Source organism: Alligator mississippiensis, chromosome 1, assembly GCF_030867095.1.
Source record: "Alligator mississippiensis isolate rAllMis1 chromosome 1, rAllMis1, whole genome shotgun sequence".
Taxonomy (NCBI): Eukaryota; Metazoa; Chordata; order Crocodylia; family Alligatoridae; genus Alligator; species Alligator mississippiensis.
This window is the reverse complement of record NC_081824.1, coordinates 167,538,489-167,564,473: the sequence shown is the minus strand read 5'-3', so window position 1 is coordinate 167,564,473 and position 25,985 is coordinate 167,538,489. Positions and strand designations below refer to the sequence as shown.

Here is a 25,985-nt window from a genome sequence, read left to right as displayed (position 1 = left end):
CTTTTAAAAGATTTTTAAAAATAGTTTCCTCTCTCCCTCAGGTCTCATCTAGAATAGGATAAAGTAATGCTAGAATGTGTTAGCCAATACATTGTTTAAAACAAAATCTAATGTATACAACAACTGCTTTTAAAATGTCTATGATTTAACTCAACCAGTTCAGCATGTTACAGTATGTGCTGCCCTACTTATATAAGCCTTTTCAAACATGTCAGAATGTGTTGACTACCATGACCTACATCATACTTTTTATCCTAGCCTGCTAGCCTGGACAAGGTCTCCCACCTCAGCACTTGGACTAACTGCAATCAAATAGCTTAATTTTACAAGTGGATAAAAGATATACAGTGATAATATTATTTAAATGATTTCTAAAAAAGTTGTCTGTGAAATTCAGCAGAAATAAATATATGATAGCACTTTAAGATTTTACTAACATACCTTGGAGTTTGCTGCACAACTTGAACCAGTCACACTTGTATGCTGCAGATTCATCACTGAAGCCCAATGCGGCCAACCAAAATACATACCAAAAAACTTCGGTAGCACTTCACACTATCACCTATTCTAACCCTACCTATTTATACACACAGAAAGAAGAGGTTAATTTTCTTAAATCGAAGATATAGTGATCACATTAGAGAAAAGAAAAAATTATTTAGAAGCAAAAAAAAAAAAAATTAGAAGTTTTGGAAACATGACTTACAAGGAAAGGATGACAGAACTGTATTGGAGAAGAGAAATCTAAGGGGGCATTTGGTAAGTCTTCAAGTACCTGAAGGGTAGTTATCAAGAAGATGGCAATATATTATTCTTTGTGCCCAGAGAAGACAAGAAATAACTTCCTTAAAATGGAGCAAAAAAAATTTAGGTTGGATATTAGAAAGCACTTTCACTGTGAAGTGGTAACATTACCTAGAAAGGTTGTGGAATCTATATCTTTGGAAATTTTTAAGAACAGGTTAAACAAACACTTGTCTGCAATTCATAGATTCATAGATGTTAGGGTTGGAAGGGACCTCAATAGATCATCGAGTCCGACCCCCTGCATAGGCAGGAAAGAGTGCTGGGTCTAGCTGACCCCAGCTAGATACTCATCTAACCTCCTCTTGAAGACCCCCAGGGTAGGGGAGAGCACCACCTCCCTTGGGAGCCCGTTCCAGACCTTGGCCACTCGAACTGTGAAGAAGTTCCTCCTAATGTCCAATCTAAATCTGCTCTCTGCTAGCTTGTGGCCATTATTTCTTGTAACCCCCGGGAGCGCCTTGGTGAATAAAACCTCACCAATCCCCTTCTGTGCCCCCGTGATGAACTTATAGGCAGCCACAAGATCACCTCTCAACCTTCTCTTGCGGAGGCTGAATAGGTCCAGGTTCTCTAGTCTCTCCTCGTAGGGCTTGGTCTGCAAGCCCTTAACCATATGAGTGACCCTTCTCTGGACTCTCTCCAGGTTATCCGCATCCCTCTTGAAGTGCGGCGCCCAGAATTGCACGCAGTACTCCAACTGCGGTCTGACCAGCGCCCGATAGAGGGGGAGTATCACCTCCTTGGATCTATTCATCATGCATCTGCTGATGCACGATAAAGTGTCATTGGCTTTTCTGATGGCTTCGTCACGCTGCCAACTCATGTTCATCTTGGAGTCCACTGGGACTCCAAGGTCCCTTTCCACTTCCATGCCACCCAGCAGGTCATTCCCTAGGCTGTAGGTGTGCTGGACATTTTTCCTCCCTAGGTGCAGCACTTTGCATTTCTCCTTGTTGAACTGCATTGTTGTTTTCTGCCCACTTGTCCAACCTGTCCAAGTCTGCCTGCAGCTGTTCCCTGCCCTCCGGCGTGTCCACTTCTCCCCATAGCTTTGTGTCATCTGCAAACTTGGACAGAGTACATTTCACTCCCTCGTCCAAGTCACTGATGAAGACATTAAAGAGTATCAGTCCAAGGACCGAGCCCTGCAGGACCCCACTGCCCACACCCTTCCAGGTCGAAACCGACCCATCCACCATGACTCTCTGGGTGCAACCCTCTAGCTAATTCGCCACCCACTGGACTGTGTAGTCATCCAAGTCACAGCCTCTTAACTTGTTCACCAGTATGGGGTGGGATACCATATCGAAGGCCTTCCTGAAGTCTAAGTATACGACATCCACCCCTCCTCCTGTGTCCAGGCGTTTCGTAACCTGGTCATAAAAAGAGACTAGATTAGTAAGGCATGATCTGCCTGCTACAAACCCGTGCTGGTTTCCCCTCAGCATAATTTGTCCTGCCGGGCTCTCGCAAATGTAAGCCTTGATAATTTTTTCAAAGATTTTGCCGAGGATGGAGGTAACTGATGTCTTAAATGGTTTAGACAGGAATGACCTTGCCATAAGCAGGAGGACAGTCTCTAGATGACCTCCTGTGGTCCCTTCCAGCCCTGCTCTTTTATCATTTGTAATTCAATTTAGCCCTTTTCCTGTTCACAGATTATCCTGTTGTAACATTTTAACAGTATTTACAATTTAACAGATTGAGAGAATTTTGAGACTAAGGATCATCAGTGAAAATTTATTAAGCGGTTCATAATTATGTGCAGTGTATGGACTGATTTCTTAAAGGATAAGGTAAGGTTTCTAGTCCCTCACTGGATGATCTACAATTCATGAACAGACTGTGACCCTTCCTCATCCATGAAAAATGGGATGGCCCTGTTGGGGTTTGGTATACATTCAAAACATTGTTACATATGTGTTTCACAAGTATATTCAAGATATACACATGTTTATTTAGATACTGCTTTTTACTTATGTTACTTAAATCAAGTGACTCTTCCACTTCAAATAGTTGATAATATTTACAAAGGTTTCTCTCACTATCATATTTCTGGGCATAAAACACACTACTTTGGAAGGTTCCAAGAAGGAAAACAAATACCTTGGAGTATGGGTAAATATCAGAAGGGTCTGGGGTCTCTGAAACTGGGGGCTACATGCTGGGGCTGTTCACTGGGGCCTGTGCATGAGGGCCAGCCTGATACAGTATGCCAGTGCTGAGGCCACATGGCATGGCCCTACAAGTCCCATCTAGCATGTGGGGCTGCACAGTGGGGCCCAATCTGGCATGCTGACCCAGGGCTGCAAGCTGGGTCCAATGCTGCATACTAGCTCCAGGGTTGCAAGCTGGGTCCAGGGCCATGTGCTGGGTCGAACCCAATATGTCAAGTCTGGCTGCAGACTAGCCCTGCACGCTGTCCTGGTTCAGCACATTGTTGGGAAAGGGGTCCCCCCCTTGGGTCCAGAAAGTTGGCATCAGGGGGTTCGGAGAGGAGGGAGCAGTGGCCGCAGTAATTGCTATGACTGTCACTGGTCTGCCTTGCCACTCTTCTCCTCCACCCCTCAAATTTCCTGGACCTGTGGGGAGCCCTTTTCCTCACATATAATGTGTGCTCCAATTTTGCCCAGCTGGTTTTAAGGGGAGGGAAATGCATGTTTTATGCAGAAAAATATGGTATTTAACACACTGCTCTCCAATAAGAAACAGGAAAGAAAATAACAATACAAAATGACATTCAATTTTACTGTTAATTCCTGTCCCGGTGCCCTATAAGATCATGCCTTCCAACATTATACTTTGCTCAACCCAGTGTTTTTATAGGCCCTAATTCAGCACAGCACTTAAAAATGTGCTTAGCAGCTTTGTTAAATAGGGATGGCATTTCTTACATGCATACAGTTATGTGTTTTTGAACTGCTCTGCTGAACTGAAGCCATAAGCATTAAATTCACTAAAGAAAAAAAAGAAACAGAAGCCTTTCTCCTTCTCTCTCTGTCCAGCCCTTAAAGTACTGTCAGTTTGGGCAAAACAGGTAGATCTTTCGCACAATTCTCAACTAGCAATGGATAAGCCTCCAGAAGTACAATCCACTTGTAAGTATTCTCAAAATGTACACTTCCTCCCATCTGCACTCAGAAATCCTATTTTACATTAAGAAACCACACCTGGCTTTTGCAGGGCAGAAAGTGGGCCTGTAAAACTATTCATATTCAAAATACAACATATCTTGGTTCCTCATGTAGTTCATTTTATTTTTCAATCGGATAGATGAGTCAGATAAATTGAAGCCTTTAGCTGTAAAAAATGAATATAAGGTATGAAAACATTTTCCCAGTAGAATAATTGATTGGGCAGAATGAAAATACCATTACATGAATATATTCAATTACTGCAGTTTTCTAAAATAAAGTAAATTAACTCATATAGTTCTGTGGCAAGTACTATTTTGTTCATTATTTTATTTAATACTGAAAGATCAGCATGGAGAAATTATTAAGAGAAAATGTCCACTACTAAAATGATACAGTGAGCCTGAGATAACTCAGTCTTAATACCCTGAGCCAGTATCAATTGGAGTACAAACCAGAATTCCATTCACCTTGATTTTATGGATGGTTGAGGAACAATGATCAAAATACTGCCATGAAATACTATATTGAGATTTACAGAGGATGAAGATGTGCGACTGTGGGGAGAATTGTTGGCAGAAAGAGTCAGGGGATCTTAAACACTATATTGAATACAGTGTGGTTTTCCCAGATGACAAACCAGATCAAACAGCTCCTTCCCAGAGAGGAGTTGTAATGTCATCTTAAAGCCATAATGAATCTAAAGTCTTCTACATTAAATGAATCCTAATAGTTACAACTAAAGACTGGAAGGGGGGAGGGAAGAGAGGAGAGGAGAGGAGGAATCCTGGGACACAGCAACCAGATGTTAGTGACACATCGATAAAAAAGTGAGCTGTTGGGATAAAAAGATGAAAGATTTCTCCATGGGAAAATGTTATTTACTGTAGTCAAATTTAGCTTGCTTAGCTTTTCAGGTGGTAGGACTAGCAAATCATTAATTTTGTTTAATCTGATTTTCCTGCTCTTTTCCTGGTATCATTTTGAAGAAAACAATGAATTCTATTCTCTGGGTAACTCCTTGCAGACTGCAATGAAGAGCAGCCACCCTAGGTAGGAAGGATACCTGAAGACTCGCTTCATCCAAACTCTTGGAAAAAATGGTATGTAAGTGCTGCTTGAGGATGTTAATAAAAAATAAATAAATCTGAGCTTAACCAGAAGTAGAGCATTACTTAGACCCAGCTCCACAGTGTCTGTATAGATTGGGTGCTTCAGCGGGGCTTTTTGGCACTTTTATCCAAAGCTACTTCAATCAGCTATTAAACAAAAATGCGAAAACTAAAGCACTCGATCTATACAGACATCAGATGAGCCAGGTCCAACTAATGTGCTGCCTCCTCTGGGTATGTGTTGAGTTCTGCATGGGAGCGCACACAGTTTAAAATAAAGAATCGGTTTTTGTTTTGTTTTGTTTTTTAACATCTGGAAGCAGCCAAGTACATTAGATGTCTTCACTTATATGTTGCTTACAGAGTTACAAATCTGGTGGACTGGTGAAGATACAGACCACAGGAGAACAGGTTTGAAGATGATGGGCTTGTCAAATAAGTAGAAATTTAATACATTGTAAAGTGAAGGAACTTTAAAAATGGTTACTTAATCCCATTTTCAAAACGGAATGCAAGCTTTCTCCTAGCAACACGCGCATTGCAGCATCTAGTTTTTGTAACCTCAAACAACAAGCAGTAAAAATAGCAGAAAAAATAACTGAGAACTCTATGTAAAGGTCCTACTCATGATACAGTACAAGCACAAACGCTAGAATCTTTGTGAACAAGGAACATAGGAGCCTATTTGAGCTATTGCACATGACTGTTATTCAGCAGAAAGCAGCGGCTTCAGATCCTATTCCACTTGAGACAGATTTCCCAGCAATGCTAGCTGGGCTGGGAAGCTATTAAATTAGCAGTAAGTTTCTGGATCTTGACATTCCTCAAAAATGATTCACCCCTTTCAATAATGTGCTTTAAGAGAGGAGAAAGGAAAAAAGAATGGCTCTGAATGTGTTTACCTTTTTGCACAGGCTGGCACTAGCAGGGCTCTGCTGTGAGAAAGTCTTTGCAGTGTTATAATCTTGTAACCAACAGAGACTATTCAGTGAATGATGCAATGTTAATTACGAGAAAAGGTGAAAAAGACTTTTTACAGAGCCACAAAAGTTACAGTAGAAGACAAAGAGCAATCTTAATGAGCATCCCATCATTTTGCTGGTTATTAAGAAACTATAAACTTTTTCTCAGTAAAGAAAAAAGTACTGCTTTTAAGAGACGTTAAAAAGGTTTTATGTTAGACAGTATTATCTGCCCTGACTCGATCAGTCTCTAGTTGTAAATTAATAGCACCATAAAGGATTAAGAACAGAAAACCAAAAAAGTTCATTCCTTAAAATTTAAAAGAAGAAAAATGACAATACAGCTATATTTAATAAGATTTTCAAAGATGCTTTTCATCTTTATTTTCTGTTGGTTCCACTGCATGCCTTCCTCTTGTGAAAAATCAAGCCAACAGTTTTCAAGATCACATTCCACAGTTAATATAGTGTTTTATAGAGCTAATGGTTCAGCACACTGAAAAACCAAGAGACAGGAAGATTGTCTAGCATTACCATCTGGTCCATCTCTAGACTACAATGTATTCCTTTGCTTTTGACAGGTTTTCCCTTCTTGATTTCACCTTATTTTTTTCATTGTGTTATCTGATTTTTCTAATGCGTTCTTATGTTTTCCTTGGCAAGAGGTGGGTGCATGTTAACATTTGTAGTCTGTGCAACAAGAAAACTACTATAAAAGGTTACCAAATGACAAGAAAGATCTCTCACAAGTTGGAATGCCTAAAAGGGGAACAAAGACTTCCTTGACTAATTTTATACATTATAAAAGAGGCACCAAAATCTGCATTCTCCATACATGGCAGAAATTGTAAAAGTAAAATAGACATATGTAGTCAACCTTTTCCTGTACCCCTGTCACAAACCTAAAATATTTTAAGGCATTTGGGGCACATCATGCATGTTTTCTTTAGTTTGTTTTAATGATATGCCATGTGTAGTCTCTAAGTATAGGTAGCATCAAGCTGTATTTAACCTTATTGTCCCTATGTGTATATGCATTGTGATACGTGATATAAATGTATGCAATATGTTATAACGGAGCTGGGACTGCATCACATGATAATGATTTTCAGGTATCACTCCCTACGCAATGAGTGTCACACCTAGGAGAGGCTCAAAGTCTAAATAGCTGAAGAAAGTAATCAATGAAATTAGCATCTGACATGGGTAGGCTTAATGGTCAGTCAAACAGACCCTTGTGGATGTGGTCTAGGCTAGGGCACGTACTGGATTTATATTTTAAAGGCAAAGTCTGTAGCAAGAACAACAGCTGATTATTCAAACTATTCTGGGAAAGACTTCTCACGGTGGGAAAATTAAGTAAGAGGCAGTATCCTTTGGATATGTCTGAAAGGATGTAAATATTCTCCTGGTTATAATAGACCAAGAGAAACTTCTGGTCTGGTAAACCAATATGCCCTTGGGGGGCAGGAAGTTACATGCATGGTACAGGCTCCCCAAGAATCCAATGGATGATATATGGAAATGGCCAGATGAGAAATTATATTTATGCTTTGCCTTGAAAGCAAGTGTTTTGTCTTCAGTTTTCCCAGACATAGGGAAAGACAGGCCCTCCGCCAATGGGCTGAGTGAAACAGGCTGACATGAAAATGTGCAGGAGGCCCTGATATGAAGGTCAAAGGCAGGACATATTTTCTAACATGTTGAGCTGAGTAGGAGCTGCTTTCTTAGGTTTAAGATGCAGGTTAAGATCAAATTACTGCCGTGGTTTATTTATTTATTTTGTTTATTATTATCTCTCTGTCTTTCTCAATATATGGTTACTGATTTCTTATGTTTGATCCTGTTTTTATAATAACTCTTTTTGTTATCTTTTATAACTTACTACTTTCAATGATAACTGATTTCAAATTCTTTGGCCACACAGGCAGTCCTCTTCCAAGGAAAGGGGGATCTATCATTTCTGAGCACATGACCAGACAAGGCTGTGATTTGTCTAGCCGGCAAAATCTGCAACAAGCTGGCAAGATATGGGTGAGATGGGTAAAGCTGAAGCGCCACTGGTCAGGGAGGTGACTTTTAGAACATCTCAGTCTCTCCTCAGGAGACAAGCAACAGGTGGCAGAAGGGCCTTGAGGATAAGGAACACCCTTGAAGGTGTGAGATCACCCCAGGAGTGCATCTCAGAGGTATACCTGACCACATCCAGTCAGGGGATGTCACATACACCCCCTCCCCCATACCTTTCCACCACTTTTCTTGTCCCCATCATTTCTGGAAATGAAAGTAGGGTCTGAACAAGTTCAATAAAAGGGGTGCATACAAAGAAACAGCTTCTATTGTATAATTTGTCTCTATCTTCCTCTTCATCCTCCTTCTTATGGCACTCCTAGAGTGCTACTGTTGATGCTAAAAGCTCCTTGATTATTACTACTTACTAGTTAAATTTTATGACCCCTAGTTCTTATATTATGAGACAGTAAATAATAACTTCCTATTTACTTTGTCTTCGCCGTTTAGTATTTTATAAATCCTTATCATGTCCCCTCTCAAACATCTCTTTTACAAACTGAACAGGCGTAGCCTCTTTAGTTGCTCCTCAGTATGGAAGCCCCTCCACACCACTAATCATCCTTGTTGTCCTTCTTTCTACTTTCTCTAGTTCTTCTACATTGTTTCTGAGGCGTAGGGACCAAAACCAAAACTGGGCACACTATTCAAGGTGTGGAATGGCCAGGTTTGTACAGAAAACCCTAAAAAGCCAAACTGAGATTGCCTTGGCTGAGCATCTTCAACTTACATGGACTTTTAAATGGGAGTTCAAGCCATGCTATGCCTTCCAAGAGATACCCGCACCTAGCAAAATCTGGCCATTTATATGGCCATATTCTACTAACCCTCTCTCTTGTCTTGTACTAACTTGCTTTTAACTATGTTTTAACTCAACACTTTTCCAACTAGGGGTCAAAGCCTGCAATGAAATGTAGTGACTACTGATGGACTCAGTCCCACTAGAAGTTGCTAACTAACTACTGCCACAAGAAGGGAATTATAACTAATGGGTACTTCTTCCACTTTAAAGTGATCAAGGAAGCACTGCCTTATTAAAATGCTTTACAATATTGGGGGTTTCCTAAGGTAATTGTAAAAAGCCTTCCTTGCTTCAGGGAAGATAATTTTCAGCAGATTTCAGGTGAATGTATGACAACCATCTAACCAGCCTGCAGATTTAAGAATCCACATGTAGGCTGAGAAGATGCCTGCTCACACATACACACACAGCAGTTTTAATACATGCTACATGAACTACTGAGGGCAGCATTATTATATGGATCTTTTGCCCCAATTTATTGAATTGTTTATCTACTCAAGAATGTGCTTTGAATTATCTAGCATTTTTACAGAAAAATAAGCATATACAATGTCATAAATTTAAGTTCTCCTTAATGGGTACCCTAGGAACTCCTTATCCACGAACTCTTCCTCTCATTCAACAATTGTAATTTTGTAACTGTAATTCTGTTCATTTAGATTGCAGAAACAGTCAGAGTTACAATGTAGAATTCTTTCACAAAATCTTTCAATGACTTTATATAATTTCAAGTTAATGTATAACCAAGGAGGGAGCTTTTAATGATATCAAGTAATGCATGTAAACTAAGGTCTCATCTGTGCCATTAGCTTTCAGGCAAGATTTAGGACTCTGTGACTACAAGCCACAAATAATTTTGCATGGTTTTAGAATGATACAAATGCAAGTCATGAATTATCTATGTCAAAAGATAAGATGAAAGCAAGGTTTGGATTCCCTCATCAGGGGTAGTTAACTAAGTGGTCCTAATCTAGTAGTTGAAAAGACATTATTTTTAAAGCTTATTATCCATTCTTTAGTATTTACACAAACCTGGTACAATACTGTTCAGAAATATTCTTGCCTACTTACAGCACCACTCTGGGTTTATACTGACTTCTGCACCATTGGAGAAATTTTCTTCTAGTTGGGTACTGTAATCTTCCTTTCTTGTTGCACAGAATAAAAATAGAAAAATGGTGTATATCGTGTACATACACCTGATGGCATTAAGTTAAGCAGGCTATCTGCCTCAACTTTGATTTTCAAGACAATAAAAGTTGTAGCATCTTCAGAAAGGAGGTACCATATTCCAAAAAAGTGTATATTCAGACAAAAGTACTCGGGGTTCACCGGAATAAATATTTACTATAAATGTTGATAAGTAAGCCCAACAGGTAAAAAAAAAAATAAAATACAAAACATGATTTTCAAATAGTAGGCCAGTAGATGGCAGGATAATCCTATTCTATTTTCTTCCCTTTATGAAGAATTCCTCCAAACACAGACCTGTACTCCTCCACCCAACATGAATTAGTATGATTTTTTTTAGCAATGCCACATAAAAGACAACGACTCCGTTTGCTTTGACTACACAGCACGCATGCCATCTTGTCATATACTTTCCTGATGTAACACTTAAGAAAGGCTGAAATATTTAAAATCTTCAGAGAAAGCTTAAAAAGTAAAGTTCAACCAAAAACCCTGCCATTTTAGAAGTACAGTGTCTTGCACATGCTATCATCCATGTCAACACTTTTTGTTGTTACAAGTTAAAGGAGACTGGATTTAACATTAAGGCTGCTTACAGATGTGGAAAAAAAACAAAACAAAACAGCACTTTATTTTCAACTCAGTGTGCCCGTGCCAAGCGCAGCACATGCTCAAAAGAGGAATCACATCAGTATGACCTGACTCCCCAGCATCTGTATAGCTCACATGCTTCAGTGGGGTGTCTTGGTGCTTTTATCTAATAGCCGATTCAATCAGCTATGAAAATTCAGTTAGCTATTAGATTGAATCAGCTATTAGATAAAAGTACCAAAAAGCCCCACTGAAGTGCGTAAGCTATACAGATGCTGGGCGAGCCGGGTCAAACTGATGCGAATCCTCTTGTGGTAAAGTGCTGTTTCCCCCACCCCCGCATCTGTCAGCACTCCATATGATTATTTAAATTATTTATTATTTAAACACAATGTGGAGGGGTTTCTGTTTCATTCAATCCATCATTAAATTATGCAGGAAACACCAGGGAGCATAAAGAATGGAAGAACGAAGACATGAAAAGCCGAGGGAATTTGCCAAAGGAAGGGAGACCTTAAAACAGATAAGGAAGACTCAAAAATTTCAACAGAATGCATTGAGTAATACATAAATGTTAGCAATGTCTAACTTTTTATAACAAAATGATTTAGACTTACATGATCTCTGCCTTCTCTGTTCTTTTTCCATTTTTTACACTTGTTTCTTAGTAGTATATCTTGGTGCATTTGTCTCCTTTCATTCTGGCATATATTCTAAGTTTTAATTATTATTTTAAGCCCTTTAAGCATTTTTCTCTACAATTAATGAATTCTCTCCTCTTCTGATTAGTTTTCTTCAGCTTACTTAGCCAACTTGGCATTTCTCCATCTCCTAAATTTACATTTCAGATATTTTTACTCTGCATTCTCCCTTTATTTTGCAAAGCCTTTTTCCGTCTTCCTTTCTTCACTTTCCTTATTCCCTTACTTCAAGCTTCCACACCTTTCTTTATTTCTTCCTTTCTCACAAAACTTAAATTCTAACACCCGTATATATCACTAGACTTGTTAAGAGGAATAATATAAGTGATCCATTACTATATGGAAGCAGCAGCCTATGAAAATCAACATAGTTATTTTGAAGTGATTCATACAATTTCTTCAAAAATGCTTCTGAGACCTTAGGCATATTGTTTTGTTATATGGATCTAAGTCAGCCAAACAGAAAAATGCAGCCTAAATGCCACACCTGAATTGCTATGACCTTCAGCAAATTACTCGCCCTGTTCATCCACATGTAAAAATCCTGGCAAGTCTGTAAGACTTGCTTGAATGCTTTAAGATCCTCAGAGAGAAAGCATTGGAGCAAAACATCTAAATGTTGACATTAATGCAACAAAGACAAATACTACATTAAGATGAATCCACTAACATCAAACGTATATCTGTAACAGAAAGTTAGTTACAGAACTACCTTTAACCTTCAACCAGCTACCACTCATGGGGAGCGTATACACTTACGCATTTACTGCGCAGTAACCGAAATTACTGCGCAGTAAGGGTGCACATCAACATGTGTATGCCCATACTGTGCCATAAATATGGCAATTTACGCCAACTTAAGTGTAAATTTGACACCTCCATCATGTAGGTATCAAATTTACTCCCGATTACTTACTGCACAGTAACGCACATGTAGACACCTTACTGCGAAGTATCACTTGTGTGTGGACTGACTTGGGACTAACTTTAGTCCCAAGTCAGACCACACACAGTGTTAGCGCACTTTAATGCTTACATGTGTATATGACAGCCTATTCCCACTTACTGCACAGTAAATTTAAGCCAGCATAAACGTACAGGTTCCTACACCATTATAATTCCATTGCCCCTCCCCCTTCTCCGCCGCCCCAGACTAAAGAAATAGAGAAAACCAGCACTGTGAACCTACTCCCTTGTTGCAGGGGGGGGAATTAAAAGCATTAGCACTGGTTTTGGAAGGGTGAAAAGCTGCTGTTTGTTCCTGCTTAAATTAGTAATGCAGGGGAGAAAGAAACCAAAAACAGATTAGAGGTTCAGTGTAATTATACTGCCTTTCAATAGCATCATTCATAAATGGCCAATCTTAAAATGAATAACTTTACTGGAAGTCTGTTTTCTCTCACTTTTTCTTAATCCTTTCACTGAAATGATAGATTGCAGAATATTCATCAGAATTGTGGGGTCTAGCATCACGTGTGTTTGGAATTAACCTTTAACAAAAGATGCTGCCATTGTTTCAGTATTTCACTGTATGACAATAGATCAAACTCTTATAAAAATCAGCATAGGCAATTTATCCAAAAAAAATCAGGATGTTTCTTCACTTCATTTTTTCTTTTCTAATTGTAAAGCTCTGACAATATTACATAACAAAACTATGTATTTACTGTTTTTCATTCTAATGAAACAATAGCTGCAATCCAATAGCTCAAAGCTCTTACAAATCAGGCCTTTTTGTTTCAAGACTTCTCTAAGAATACGACAAATCCAAGTTTTCTATAATAAGCATGTGAGCTTAATAAATTTGTACAGAAAAAAAATCTGTCACTATAAAAAACAAATGCCTTTAGAATGAAATAAGCTAGTTAACTTATACAGATGAATATAATAAGGTAGCATAGTCTTCCTGAATCTACAGACAACTAGTGTTTCTCCTGTAGTTTATGATTGGCCACAGCAAAACAAATCAAGGATAAAGTGAGTTTCATGCTGCTGCTAAATCAGGTACAAGGGGCAGAAAAAACTCCTAAAATATTTAGGGAGGAAGGCAAAAAAGAGGTCAAGCGAAAGTTAGACCAGTTATGCCCTCATCCCTGTTGCATCTTAGCAGTAGGCAAGACTATTTGGAGAAGGAAAAAGAGAAAGTTCCTTATTCCTGCAAAGTGGGCATTAAGCTTCATTGGACAACCACTAGCCAGAGACCGATAGGGAGTTTCAGGAACAGAGCCTTATTACAAATTTCAGTCCTTTTCTTCCACAGGGGCTGAAGAGACTTGGAAGCTTAGCATCTAGAGCAGGGGTGGGCAGTTATTTCAGCTGGAGGCCCTCTTGATGGGGTTTGGTGAGCTGTTGAGGGCTGGAATGGTAGCCCTGCCCTCTGGTCGCCATAGTGGGACCAGAATTTCTGCCCCCTAAGCCCTGACTTTTGCCACTGGAAGTCCCTCCCCTTGCACATGGAAGTACTCCATTTGCGGGGGGGTGCTGTCTTGGAACGGGAAAAAAAATCAAATCACATATACTAAAAGTCAAACATAGTTTCATAGTTTTCTACTATAATGTATTTTAATTCTTTTTCAAAAAATATTTTTGTGCTAAGTTATGTGTGTAGTACATATAGAGGTGATTGCATAACTCAAAAATAAAGTATTCCTCTTATACATTGTGTGTTACGGGTGTGTAGGGCAGTGTGTGGGGTGTGGTTGGGATGTGTGTATATATGTGTGTATGGGGTTTGTGAGGGAGTATAGCTGTGTGGGGGGTGCAGGGTATGTGGGGGGTGTGCATATGGGCGTGGTGTAGGCAGTGTGTGGGTATGTGGGGTTTGAGGGAGGGTGGAGGAGTGTGGGGGACCCCCCCTCAACGTCCCCCTCCATGGTGCACAGCCCCTGCTGCTGGCAGAAGCAGCAATTGGCAATGGGCCCTTGGAGTGTTCATGGTTTGTGCAGGCACCTGTGCCTAGCGGACTGCAGCTCCAGCCAGTTCCAGAAGCTGCACATGGCTGCAAGGAGCAGAGTCAGACTGGCCTGCCTCTGTTGTGTGGAGCTCAAATGCAGCTCCTGGGACTTGCACGCTACTGGGGGGAAGCCCTGCGTGATGGAGCTGGCTACCTTTCCTGCCCCCTGCTGCCACATGCAGCTTCTGGGACTTCACCAGAAGTGGTGGAGAGCCCCACTTCCTGCTTCCCAGTGGAGTCCTAGGAACTGTATGTGGCAACAGGGAGTGGGGAAGGCAGCCAGCTCCATTGCAGGGGGCTTATTCCCTGTCTTGGGAGGTGCATGTAAGCCTTGCGCGATAGAGGTGGCCCAGCCTGGCTCCACTCCTTGCTGCTACGTGCAACTTCTGGAACTGGCTGGAGCCGTGCACTGCCGAGAAGCTGTGCTTGCGCAGACTATGATCACCCTGAGGGCCCACCACCTGCTGTTGCTGCTGGTGGTGGTGGGGGCTGTGCGCCATAGGGAGTGTGAAGGGAGGTCCCCACACCCTCCACCCATGCCACACCTACACCCTGCCCACCCAAGCTCCCACCAGCCCCATGCTCCATGCTCCCACCCAGCTGCAGCTTCCCTACCTGCTGCCCAAAGCAAGCAATGCAGCAAGGGCCCTCCTGCACATGAGGGTGGAAGAGAAGCACGTGGGCTGGGTGGGGTACAATTAATTGGTGGGCACCCATGGGCCAGATGAAAACATCTGGTGGGAAAGATGTGGCCATATTTTGCCAGCCCCTGATCTAGAGTCATGCTCTGATTGTGCCTCTTGTGTCCTAGTTTGAAGTCTTATGTGAAAAATGCCAAAAAGATCATTTTAAGCAATAAACAGTTTATGTAAAAGAGAACTGTTTCCCAGTAACAGTGTTCATTTTATTTTCATTTTTTTTTCTGCTGAGCTGAACTGTCAAAGGAAAGGACCTAACATGCTGTGTGTAAGGTTTCAAAGGGATCAAAACGTTGTTGCTAACTGCACTTATCTTCTCCATTTACAAAAATCTCTTAGCAATCAGGTAATCACTAGGAAGGGAAGCACTCTCAACAGCAGATCAACATGGAGAGTTTGTCATAAGCAGACTCCATCCACTGGAGCTACATTTCAACTTCTAATAGGAACCTACATCTAAACTCAGAAATCTTTGCACTAAGTGGTTTTAAGTTCAACTGAGATGAGTAGTTTTAGTGTCAACATCATCTGCAGTGCTGATAAGGAAAATCAAGGCTGAATTTCAGCATTGGTTTACTTTCTTGAGAATGAAAGAGTGGGAGCAAGAGATCCTAAGTGTTTTTATAATTAGGGAAGCAACTGACTGACACCAAGTAGACTGTATTCATAAACACTTTCACTATTAAAATGATGGATGGGTCACAGCCTAGTACTTCACTTGGAGAATAGACAAGAGAAGATGTATATAGTAAAAAGGACATGAGTTACTTACTGATGTAAAAGCCAACAGTTCCTCTTCGGTTAGTTTGTGCATTGGATTGTTCTTTTGGAAGTCTATGCTATAAGATAAGAATTCAGTACAAACAGAATTAAAATGAAATCTATGGAACTTTATTATACATAAAGCATACCTTAAGTCTGGAAAAAAGTAATACATTTCTCTTAGAAAAAATGTAATTATGTATGTCTGACCAAGGATCTGGGCTTCTGTCATAGTTTACAGTTGTTTGGGGGCGAGGGGGGGAATCTGTTTTGGGGATTTATTGATATGGTGGCCAGCCAAGGTGGTATTCAGAAAACATTACCTGCAAGACCCTAAGCCTTTAGAGCTGGCTATTAATCATTAAGATTTTTTCTTCCTCAAAGGGAAACCTAGAGGGCAGAGAATTATTTTATCAACCTTTATTTGTTCTTTTCTACCTTCAGAAACATGCGGTTTGTGGATATTTAAAAAACAAAAGCAAAAACAAAACAAAACTAAAGAAAGGACTTAATAAGTGTCAAGGGAAGACAAAGAAAGTAGCAATACCCAAAGGAAGACCAAGATGGCCAGAAAAAGAAGGCTGATTTCAAAGGAACTAAAATATTTAGTTGACTCCCACACCCTGCGAACAACCTGACATGTCTTTATCAATCTTATCTAGCACAAGCTTATTAAAGGTGTAAATTCTAATATAATAAAGAGCTGCAGGGGGAAGGAATAGGTGGCAGGGGGCAGAGGTATGAGGAAGCAAAGTACAGGGGGCAAGCTACTTGAACACCCCCCCCTCCACAGCCTATGCCCCACAGCCTGCCTCCTACTGCCTACCTCCCCTACCCCCCGCCTCCCTCCCTTGCCCCCGCTTTCATCACTGCAGCAGTTGGGGAGAATAATTTAGAGACAACTGTCTAATTATTATATTCTATATATGGTAAATTATAAGAAATGTATATATTTTCCATATAAAGAATCTAATTATTGTGAGATTGTCTTAAATTCAGAGTCATCTTTGATTTGGGTAAATGCCCACTGTAAACCACGGTGCTCAACCCCTGGCCCGTGAGCTAAATCTGGTCCCTGGTGCCTTATAATCCAGCCCGTGGCCCTACATGCTAGATCCGGTGCAACAGTTGCTGCAAGCCAAGCAGAGGCGGTACGGGGCCCCAGAGCATGATCCCCCCATTCAGGAACAGAGGCGGTGCAAGGTCCCAACGCCCCAGTCCCAGCACATGAAACCTGGTGGAAGTGACACAGGGTCCTGCGGCTCTGATCCTGGCACATGGGGCTGGATAGAGGTTGTATGGGGCTTTTGTGCCTGATCCCCACATGCAGGACGAGGCAGAAGTGGTGCAGGGATCTAGGGCACTGGTCACAGAATCATAGAATCACAGAAAATTAGGGCTGAAAGTGACCTCAGGAGGTCATCTAGTCCAAACCCCTGATCAAAGCAAGACCATCTCCAACTATATCATCCCAGCCAAACATGGGCTAACAGGGCACGTAGAACCAGGCTGAAGCAGTGTTCAGTCCCAGGACCAGGTGGGGACAGTGCGGTCTGGTTCTAGGTGTGCAGGCCTGATCCTGGGGTGCAGGGTCTGAGCCAGCCTGCAGACTAGCCCCATACCTGTCATTTGTCCCATGGGGCCAAAAGTTTACACACCACTGCCATAAACTGTACAGTATAGTATATAAAATTACACCAACCTCACAACTAGAAATCAAAACACTTCCAAATACTGTAGCAGAGGAAATGTGTATATTTTAAATAACTGCTTAAGTATTTGTAGGTTTGGTTAAACTGCACTGATACTGTCAGGTAGAAGCACAGTGCTTCATTTCAAAATCTGCTAAAGTCTTTTGTATAACCAGGTAGCTGGAACTATAGCTACTTCTACACCAAAATGCAGGCACACATCATTGCCCAAAATATGGAGAAATGCAAGACGGAAGGGGTCACCGGCTACTATTTTATGAAGGTTTCCACCTCTGAGAAGCTAAAAACTGGAGCAAACACTGGAATTGTGACCCTTAGAAAAGCCTGAAGCTAAATCCTACTTGCTTTACCCCCTTGAATGGCATGAGGCACGTATGTAAAATTTCTGATTCAGCTTTGCCCACATAAACCTACTGAGCATGCTGGCCCAGAAAGCTGGAAAGCCAGGTTCTGCACCACTCCCCTCCGCACCTAGGGTGTTTGAAACTGCATCCCTTATTTTTCTAGAAAAGCATTCTAGTCATCAGAACATGGGCTAACAATACCATAACCCTCTCTACCGCTTTTTTTAAGCTGGCCCTCTGTACCGTATATAAAATATTCATGGAATAAAAAGGATAAATAGCACCGAGAAAGTTTTTGTCTCACTGAGAGCAAAAGCTCCCTCCCGTCCAGGACAGAATCCATTTCACTGAGCCACACACCTTCCTTGTTTGTTCTTTTCCTTAAGGCCTCATATATCTCACCCTTGTGCCTGCCCTATAGATCAACTTCAAGACAAGGGCTTAGGCCAAAAGGCTGGAGTTGCCTTTGCTATTATTCCTCTTCCTCATAACTTCCAGCAACTAAGCATTTAAGGCGATTCTGTTTTGCCACAGGGAGGAATAAAACCACAAACTGAATCAAAATGCAACAAAAAAAAAATACAGTTACACAGTGGTAAATGTGCCATTTAGGTGTAAAATTGGAAATGCAGACATTCTGGAGGGCAAGGCTAGGATCTAGAATGACCCGGATAGACTGAAAAAATGGTCTGCTATCAATGAGATGTTATTCAACAAGCACAAGTGTAAAGTTCTGGACTTGGGACAGAATAACCACATGCACAAATATAAACTGAGGAATGACTGGCTTGGCTACAGTACTGCAGAGAAGGACTTGAGGGTATAATAAATGATAAGCTGGATATGAGCCAACAGAGTGCTCTTGTTGCAAAAAAAAAAAAAAAAAAAATTTTTTTTTAAAGCCAACCGCATCCTGGGTTGTATTAACAGGAGTATCACTTGCAAATCAAGGGAGTGGTTCTTCTGCTCTATTCAGCACTGATGAGGCCTCATCTGGTGTACTGTGTTCAGTTTTGGGCTCCACACTTCAAGAAGAACATAGATAATTTGGAAAGAGTCCAGTGCAGAGTAACAAAAACAATTAGGAACCTAGGAAACTGCACTTGTAAGGAAAGACTGAAAGAACTCGGGCTACTTAGTCTGGAGAAGATAAGACTGAGGGGGGGGATTTGATAACAACCTTCTAATACCTAAAGGGTGATTATAGAAAGGATGAAGATGGGCTTTTCTCTGTGGTCACAGGGAACAGGACTAAGAGCAATGGCCTCAAGCCAAAGCAAGGGAAATGTAGGAGATTAGAAGGAACTTTCTGACTATGAGAGTGGTCAAGGACTGGAACAGGATACTTAGAGAAACTGTGGAATCTCCATCCTTGGAAACTTTCAAAAGCAGGTTAGATAAATACTTGGCTAGGATGATCCTGCCTTGAGCAGGGGGCTGGACTACGTATCCTTGTAAGGTCCCTTCCAGCCCTAATTTCATATGATCCTATTATCCTAAAACAGAAAATAGGATTTAGCCCCACAACAGCATTTTTTGAGTTAAGTATTGGCTTTAAAAAAACACTGCCTCTTTTGTTTCTTTCCTATTGTATTGAGGGAAAGAAGTTTTTGCAGGTCCCCTTAAATAAAAAGGATCAGATTGTCAAAGTCCATTCTTAACAGAGGCAATTTACAGGGATTTGAACTTTGGCTAACCATTTGGGTCAACTGGGTACATAAAATGTTATACATATATATGTTCTAGATTACAGACTATTCAGAAAAAAGCAACCAAAATAATTATGGGGTTGCTATGACTGATACCTTCAATACTCCTTTATCTGTGCAGTATAGTCCAACAACAAAGATAAGCTATAACAGTTTAAACACCAAGGAGTTAAAAGAACTGCCAAAGGTAGTGCGATGAACAAAAACTTTATGTTGATATCCTTACATCCTATTTAGCAAAGAAGGATCTTCCCAAATAAGCAGTGAAAGTTATACTGCATGAGTAATTTAAAACTATATTAAACCCCTTAAATATATATTTCCAATGCCAGAACAAAATGGCAAAATGGAACATCCATTTCCAATTGCTTGTAATTTCTATTACAGTCACTTTGGAGTCATGAACACTGATTAGCCGGTATCAATTAACAGGAGTAAAAGGGTATGCACTGGCATTTTAAATCATATAATTTTGCTGAGTGAGAGGTACTGGAAGCAAAGAAGGTATTTGTGGAAATGGTCTGTAGAAAGCATGAATGAAGGTTGCTGAGCAAAAGGCCAAATTTTCAAAGTACTTTTGAAATTCATGGATGGGCACACACACCTTTATGATTTACATTGGTGTGCAGAGACTGTTAGCTGTACTTACCCAAGTTTGATGCATAAATACCCGCTTGCATATGCAAGTACATACCATGAAGGTAACAGAGTCTCATCTATTTTTTAACTTATAAGGGCATACTAGGGGAGTGAAGGAGGGGACAAGGTCAGACTTTTCCCAGATGTATTTGCATCAGTATTCATCTTATTTCTCAGCAGCTTTACCAGCAACATTCATTTTCTGAATGAAAAAGTGCCAGAAACAACAAGCTGATCACTTTATAAGCATTTTCAAAGTTTTGCAAAGATTTTTCAAATGACTAACGCTTTTATGTAACTAGTTCTGAATGGCAAGACAGGAAGTTGATTTCCCAAATGGAATCTCTTACCACAGCTGTAATTACTAGTCCATAGCAATTTATTTTAGAACTTTAAAAAATCATTATTATTATTATAAACTGACCACGGTGAGATCATTTTAATGTCTGGCACCACTTCCCAACTTGTTTGTTCTTAAAAATTTACACTTACATGAGCTGTATTTAAAGGCAGGTCAGATTGCCAATAAATATTTAAGTATGATCTTTGTTACTTTTAAACACTGCCCAAGTAAAAAGCAAGATTTTCTCTCTTGGCTTTTATTTTTATAGTGTAACTAGTAACTATCCTGCCAAAATTGTTTGTACCTAACTTTTTTCGGTCTCCAGAGCCTGGAAGAAAAAGTATTTTCCTTATCAAAAATACAAAATCTAATGAATGTAGGCTTGTGGGTGTACTCCTTTATGACAGTGTGATTCTCCTTAAGCAGAATTACTTTACTATTAGGATCAGCAGATGAAGTTAAATTAACCTTTTTTTAAATTCCATTGTCTTGCTAATGATGAGGAAGTGATGAAAATACAGGGAGAAAAAGAAATCCTTCATTGCTATAAAGAAGCTATGAGAGAGGAAATGAGGAAAATGAGAAACTGTTCATCTCCTTTTCCTCCTTTGCTGTCATTTCCCCCACATAAAACACATTTATAGAACGATGGATCTAGATTGCATCTGCCACGTCCATACATAGTACTCCCCCACAGAGGTGTAACAGATAAGATTTCTGTGCTGGATGCAAGCACCAGTCACTCCATGGGAGATACTGCTGTGTGAGGTATCAGCACTGCCAGCACCTGGGGGGAGGTTAACACCCCCTACAACTGCCTCCATCACCCAGTGCTGCTGAATCCCATCACCACTGGGGCTTACCAACACTTGATTCGGTTGTACCAACTTGCCCTCCCCTCACACACACCACTCACCTCCTGCCCACAGGCTGCTCCAACCCCCTGACCCCTCTCCCAAGTGTCACTCCAAAATAAAGTTCTCCTTACAGTAGGTCTGTGCATCTGGCTCTGTATGGCTGAAATGGGACTGGCACTCCAAATCCATCACACACTTACTAATTAAGGTCAGTACATTGGGCTCGTGATTTTTATGAGATGCTCCTCTGTTGCCACTACAACATACCAGCCAGAGTGCTAAAAGGGAAGAACAGCATATTCTTGCTAGTGCACTACTTCTCTGAATATCATGGAGTTCCACGCCCTTGCAGTTCTCAACCTCTGTTCACTTAATTATTTGAAATATTTTTCAAGTGTGGTCACTGTCTTTGTGTTTTTCAGGGTTGCCAACTCCCTGTAAATTTACAGGCACTCTGTAAATAACCAGGTTAAAAACTCCTCTGTAAATCCCATTTAAAAAAAATGTGCCATCCGTAAAAACATGAAGCAAAAACATCTCCATAAAAACAGAGAGCTGGCTGAAGCTCCATGATCAGAAAAGAAGCTGGAGGCAGTGTTAAAGCACAGGCAGAGCACAGCTGCACCACCTGGTGTCCACGTGGGAATGCAGCACCCTGAAGAAAGCTCTTTTTTAGGGCTTTGTAGCTCCTTCCCCAACCACTAGCCATGTGCTGCTGCTGGTGCTGACTCCTGTCTGCCTCTAACACTACTGGGTGGCAGATAGACAGTCAGTGGCCATTCTTTGGGGTTTGTTCTGGGACAGAGGGGTGAGATTGGTAGAAGCAGCACAGTGTGGCATGCAGTTGGTGGTCCCATAGTGCAAGGGTGAGTAGGAGACCCCTGGGATGGAGGCAGCACAGCGTAAAATCACTGGTGCAGTCAAATAGGGTGGCTAGCCCAAGATAATAATTTTTTTGCTTATAATCTGCCAACTTTTTATTGACAAGCAAAGTTTTTTGCTATGATTTGAACCTGGCCCTTGTCCAGGGTCTGGCAGAAGGGTTACATTTACAGTATGTAAAATATGTCAATAAAAGTGTGGCTGCCAGTAAAAAATGTTTGTCTTGGGTTTGCAAGGATCCTATTGAAACTGTGCTATTTGCACAAATAGGAAAACCTTTAAAATTACCATTTATATTACTATAGATATGATAACAGAGGTGGTTATCCATGTTAGTTTGAAGTCAGAAAGAAGATAAGGCACAGTGAAGACTAACTGGTTTAAAGAGACATGACTTTTCATAGACAATCACCTGCTTTGTCACATGCTATAAGTGGACAGGTCCATTCTTAGCCATCTTTGTTACTGTCTTGTCTTTCCTTTCAGATCATGTAACAATTCTTTTATAGCCTCTTTTGACTTAAATAGATGCTCAGCTATTACCCTAGACATTTCCCAGTTTGTCACTGATTTTGTGTTCTTAAGTTCCAAGTCACTAAGTTGCAACATACCCTAACTGTAACAGACTGGTTCCTGAATCTAGTAGTCTTCGATGGGGAGTAATCAAAAATGGGACATACAAACATTTCCATAGCAGGAAGAACCAGGATCTTCAAGTCTAATATGACGTTATCTATAGGACTATTCTCTCTAGTTTTCTTAGCCATCTGAAATATGTAGAAGAAAGTTAGTCAGTATTCTGACAGACTGACTTAAAAATCATCTTTCCCTCATAACTTCCTTTTGGGCCCAAAATACCTAGAAACAGAAGTAGTCAAATCCCTTACTATCGTATGATATAAATCAGTCAATGTTTTGGGGCCCACCTTTCCCTGGAGAATAGGTGAAACACTTTGTTATTCTCTTTCTAATTGTCCTAAGGATGAGTTCTGGTGATTCAGTTAATTAGGTGAAGTGCTGAGCTTCCTCTTAAAAGACCATGAAAGTAGCTTCTGTCTTTTACCTCTCTCGAAGGAGAATTCAGACTATTCTCAGTCACAAGTCCCAATCTCTTGATTCACATATGCTACAGAGATGTAGTTACAAATTATAAGGGAGGTAGCAACTGTGCCATAAGAACCAAGTGTCTCATGGCACTGCCAAATATCCATAGCTTCAACCAACTGAAGCTCCTCCTGTGTAACACAGTAAGCTAGACGGGGACTTGATATAATTCTGTGAGAAGTGTTCTCTTGTTTGGGTCTTGTATTTGTTCTGCTGCCTCACTGACTTATTATTGCAATGCTGAGGTGATCAGATAGCATTAAGGTTGTTAGACAGTATTTCCACTGAGGCAGACAACACCACAGATGGACATCTTATAACCAAGCAAACGCTCTAGTCTCTCAGATGAAGTTTTTCCAGAAGGTTAATTCAAGAAATCTAAAATAAGTTTCAATTAAACGTAAAGATTAGAGACAGTGCAGACAACTGGTTGGACACAATATACAAAATAACTTGTCAAAGAGAAAGTATGCAACATAATACATGTGATAAAAATAGACAGCTGCCAAAGAGTTCTTCCTCCTCATTCTGCTTCAGCAGTATAATGAGGTAAAAAATAAATTAGTTGAAGCTTAAACACATTTATTCCAGACTGGCTTAAATATACTGCATGAGATGTTCCTTGGATTTTTGTTCAGACAGCTGCAATGAGATATTCTAACATTTTTAACAGGTTATAAAAAGTTTTAAAATTTTATTAGGGGAGAAAACACTTGTAATAGTAGATCATCACTTAAGCATTTTAACCAGTTCAAAGCTACACATTTTTACAGTAGGACACATCCTGTCTCCTTCTGTAGCTTTGACAGAATCCTATGGTCTTGTGGTTAAAGCTTTTCAATACCTAAAGCAATATTTAATTCACACCATCATTGTCTTTATACCTTATTGCAAACCACGAGCCTAATCCTGCATTACTTAGCTATGCACAGCTCCACTGATTGCAGTGAGATTTCCATGTATCTTTCTGCTACAGAAGAAAAAACAAATTGGATGTTTACTGAAAAACTTTGTTAACAAAGAATTAAAGTTGCTCTGTCCTGTACCCTTGGAGTACATCGTGTTCAGTGATGCTCAATCCTCTGAAAACCAAGAAATGAAGAGTACAGGTACATACCAGTGTAAATTTAATCTTGTTTTGTCTAGAGCTGGCAATAATCAAGTAGAATCATCTACAAGCACTCCATCTGCATGGAACATATTGGGTCAAGGTGTACTTCGAGCTACATTAAACATGTTGGGTGTAGGTGTAATGAATAGTGGGTGGTTAGCTGCAACAGCTTGGGGATATATTTTCAACCCCCAGACCAGGACAGCAGCAGTGAGCTAGAAATGCTAAGGGAGTTGAGGGAGGCTGTGAAAGCGGAAAACAAAGTAATAATGGACAGCTTTAATGATCCACAAGTAGACTGGGTCAATCTAACATCAGGCCAGGATGCAGAGGCCAAATTTCTTGACATTATAAAAGACTGCTTTCTGGCACAGTTAGTCCTGGAACCCACAAAAGGAAAAGCCATTCTAGGCCTACTCTTAAATAACGTATAGGATATGGTGCAAAGAATAAACATTACTATGTCCCTCTGCAGTAGTGCCTACAAAGCAAATGGGTTTGACATCCATGCAGGAGGGGAGATGAGAAGAAAATCTACCACAGTAGCCTTTAACTTTAAAAAGGGAGACTATCAAAATGAGGAAGATAGTTAAACAGAAGTTAAAACAGGCCCCTAAGGAAGTGAGGAACTTGCAAGCATCATGGCAATGACTTATGAACACCATATTGGAGGCACAGAGCAAATGCATACCAAAAAAATAGAAAAAGAAAAAGCAAGCAGACCAAAAGAAAGCCAAGATGGTTTAATGGCAGAGTTGCAGAGACTTCTTTCAAAAAATGGAAAACAAATCCTAATGAGGAACATAAAGAAAACAAGCTCTGGAAAATCCAATGTAAAACCATAATAAGACAAGCTACAAAAAAATTGGAGGCGGAACTTGCTAGAGACATAAAAGGTAAAATTTAAAATTTCTTTAAGTACATTAGAAGCTGAAGACTTGCCTGTCAGTTGGGCCTTTGGATGATCATGGTGTAAAAGAGCCGCTAAAGTATGACAGTGCCATTGGCGAGAAACTAAACACATCTTTTGCATCTGTCTTCACTGTGGAAGATGTTAGGGAGATTCCTTCACCAGATTCACTCCTCTCTAGGGGCAAATCAGTGGAGCTGACCCAAATTGAGGTTTCAATAGATGAGGTCATAGAGGAAATTGATGAACTAGTAGTGAATAACCAGGACCTGATGATATTCACCCTAGGGTCCTGAAGAAGCTCAGACTGGAACTCCTAACAGCAGTATACAACCTATGACCAAAAACAGAGGACTGGAGGCTTGCCAATGTGAGTCCAATATTTAAAAAGGTTCTAGAGGAGACCCAGATAAGTAAAACCTGGTGAGTCTAATTTCTGTTCTTGGAAAACTGGTAGAAACAATAATAAAAACAAGAATTGTTCAGCACATGAATGGACATGATTTGCTGAGGAGGAATAACCATGGTTTTGTCAAAGGGACATCATGCTCACCAACCTACTAAAGTTCTTTCAGGGTGTCAATAAGTGAT

General features: G+C 40.4%; 1 protein-coding gene across 1 annotated transcript in view; it reads right to left on the bottom strand.

Annotated features, from left to right (window-relative positions):
- TTC27 (tetratricopeptide repeat domain 27) overlaps window positions 1-25,985 on the bottom strand; it is a 228,411-nt gene that overhangs the window by 131,701 nt on the left and 70,725 nt on the right. Inside the window, exon 9 of the mRNA XM_014600026.3 lies at window positions 15,794-15,860. Coding sequence (XP_014455512.1) covers window positions 15,794-15,860 — 67 coding nt within the window. The remainder of the gene's footprint in view (window positions 1-15,793; window positions 15,861-25,985) is intronic.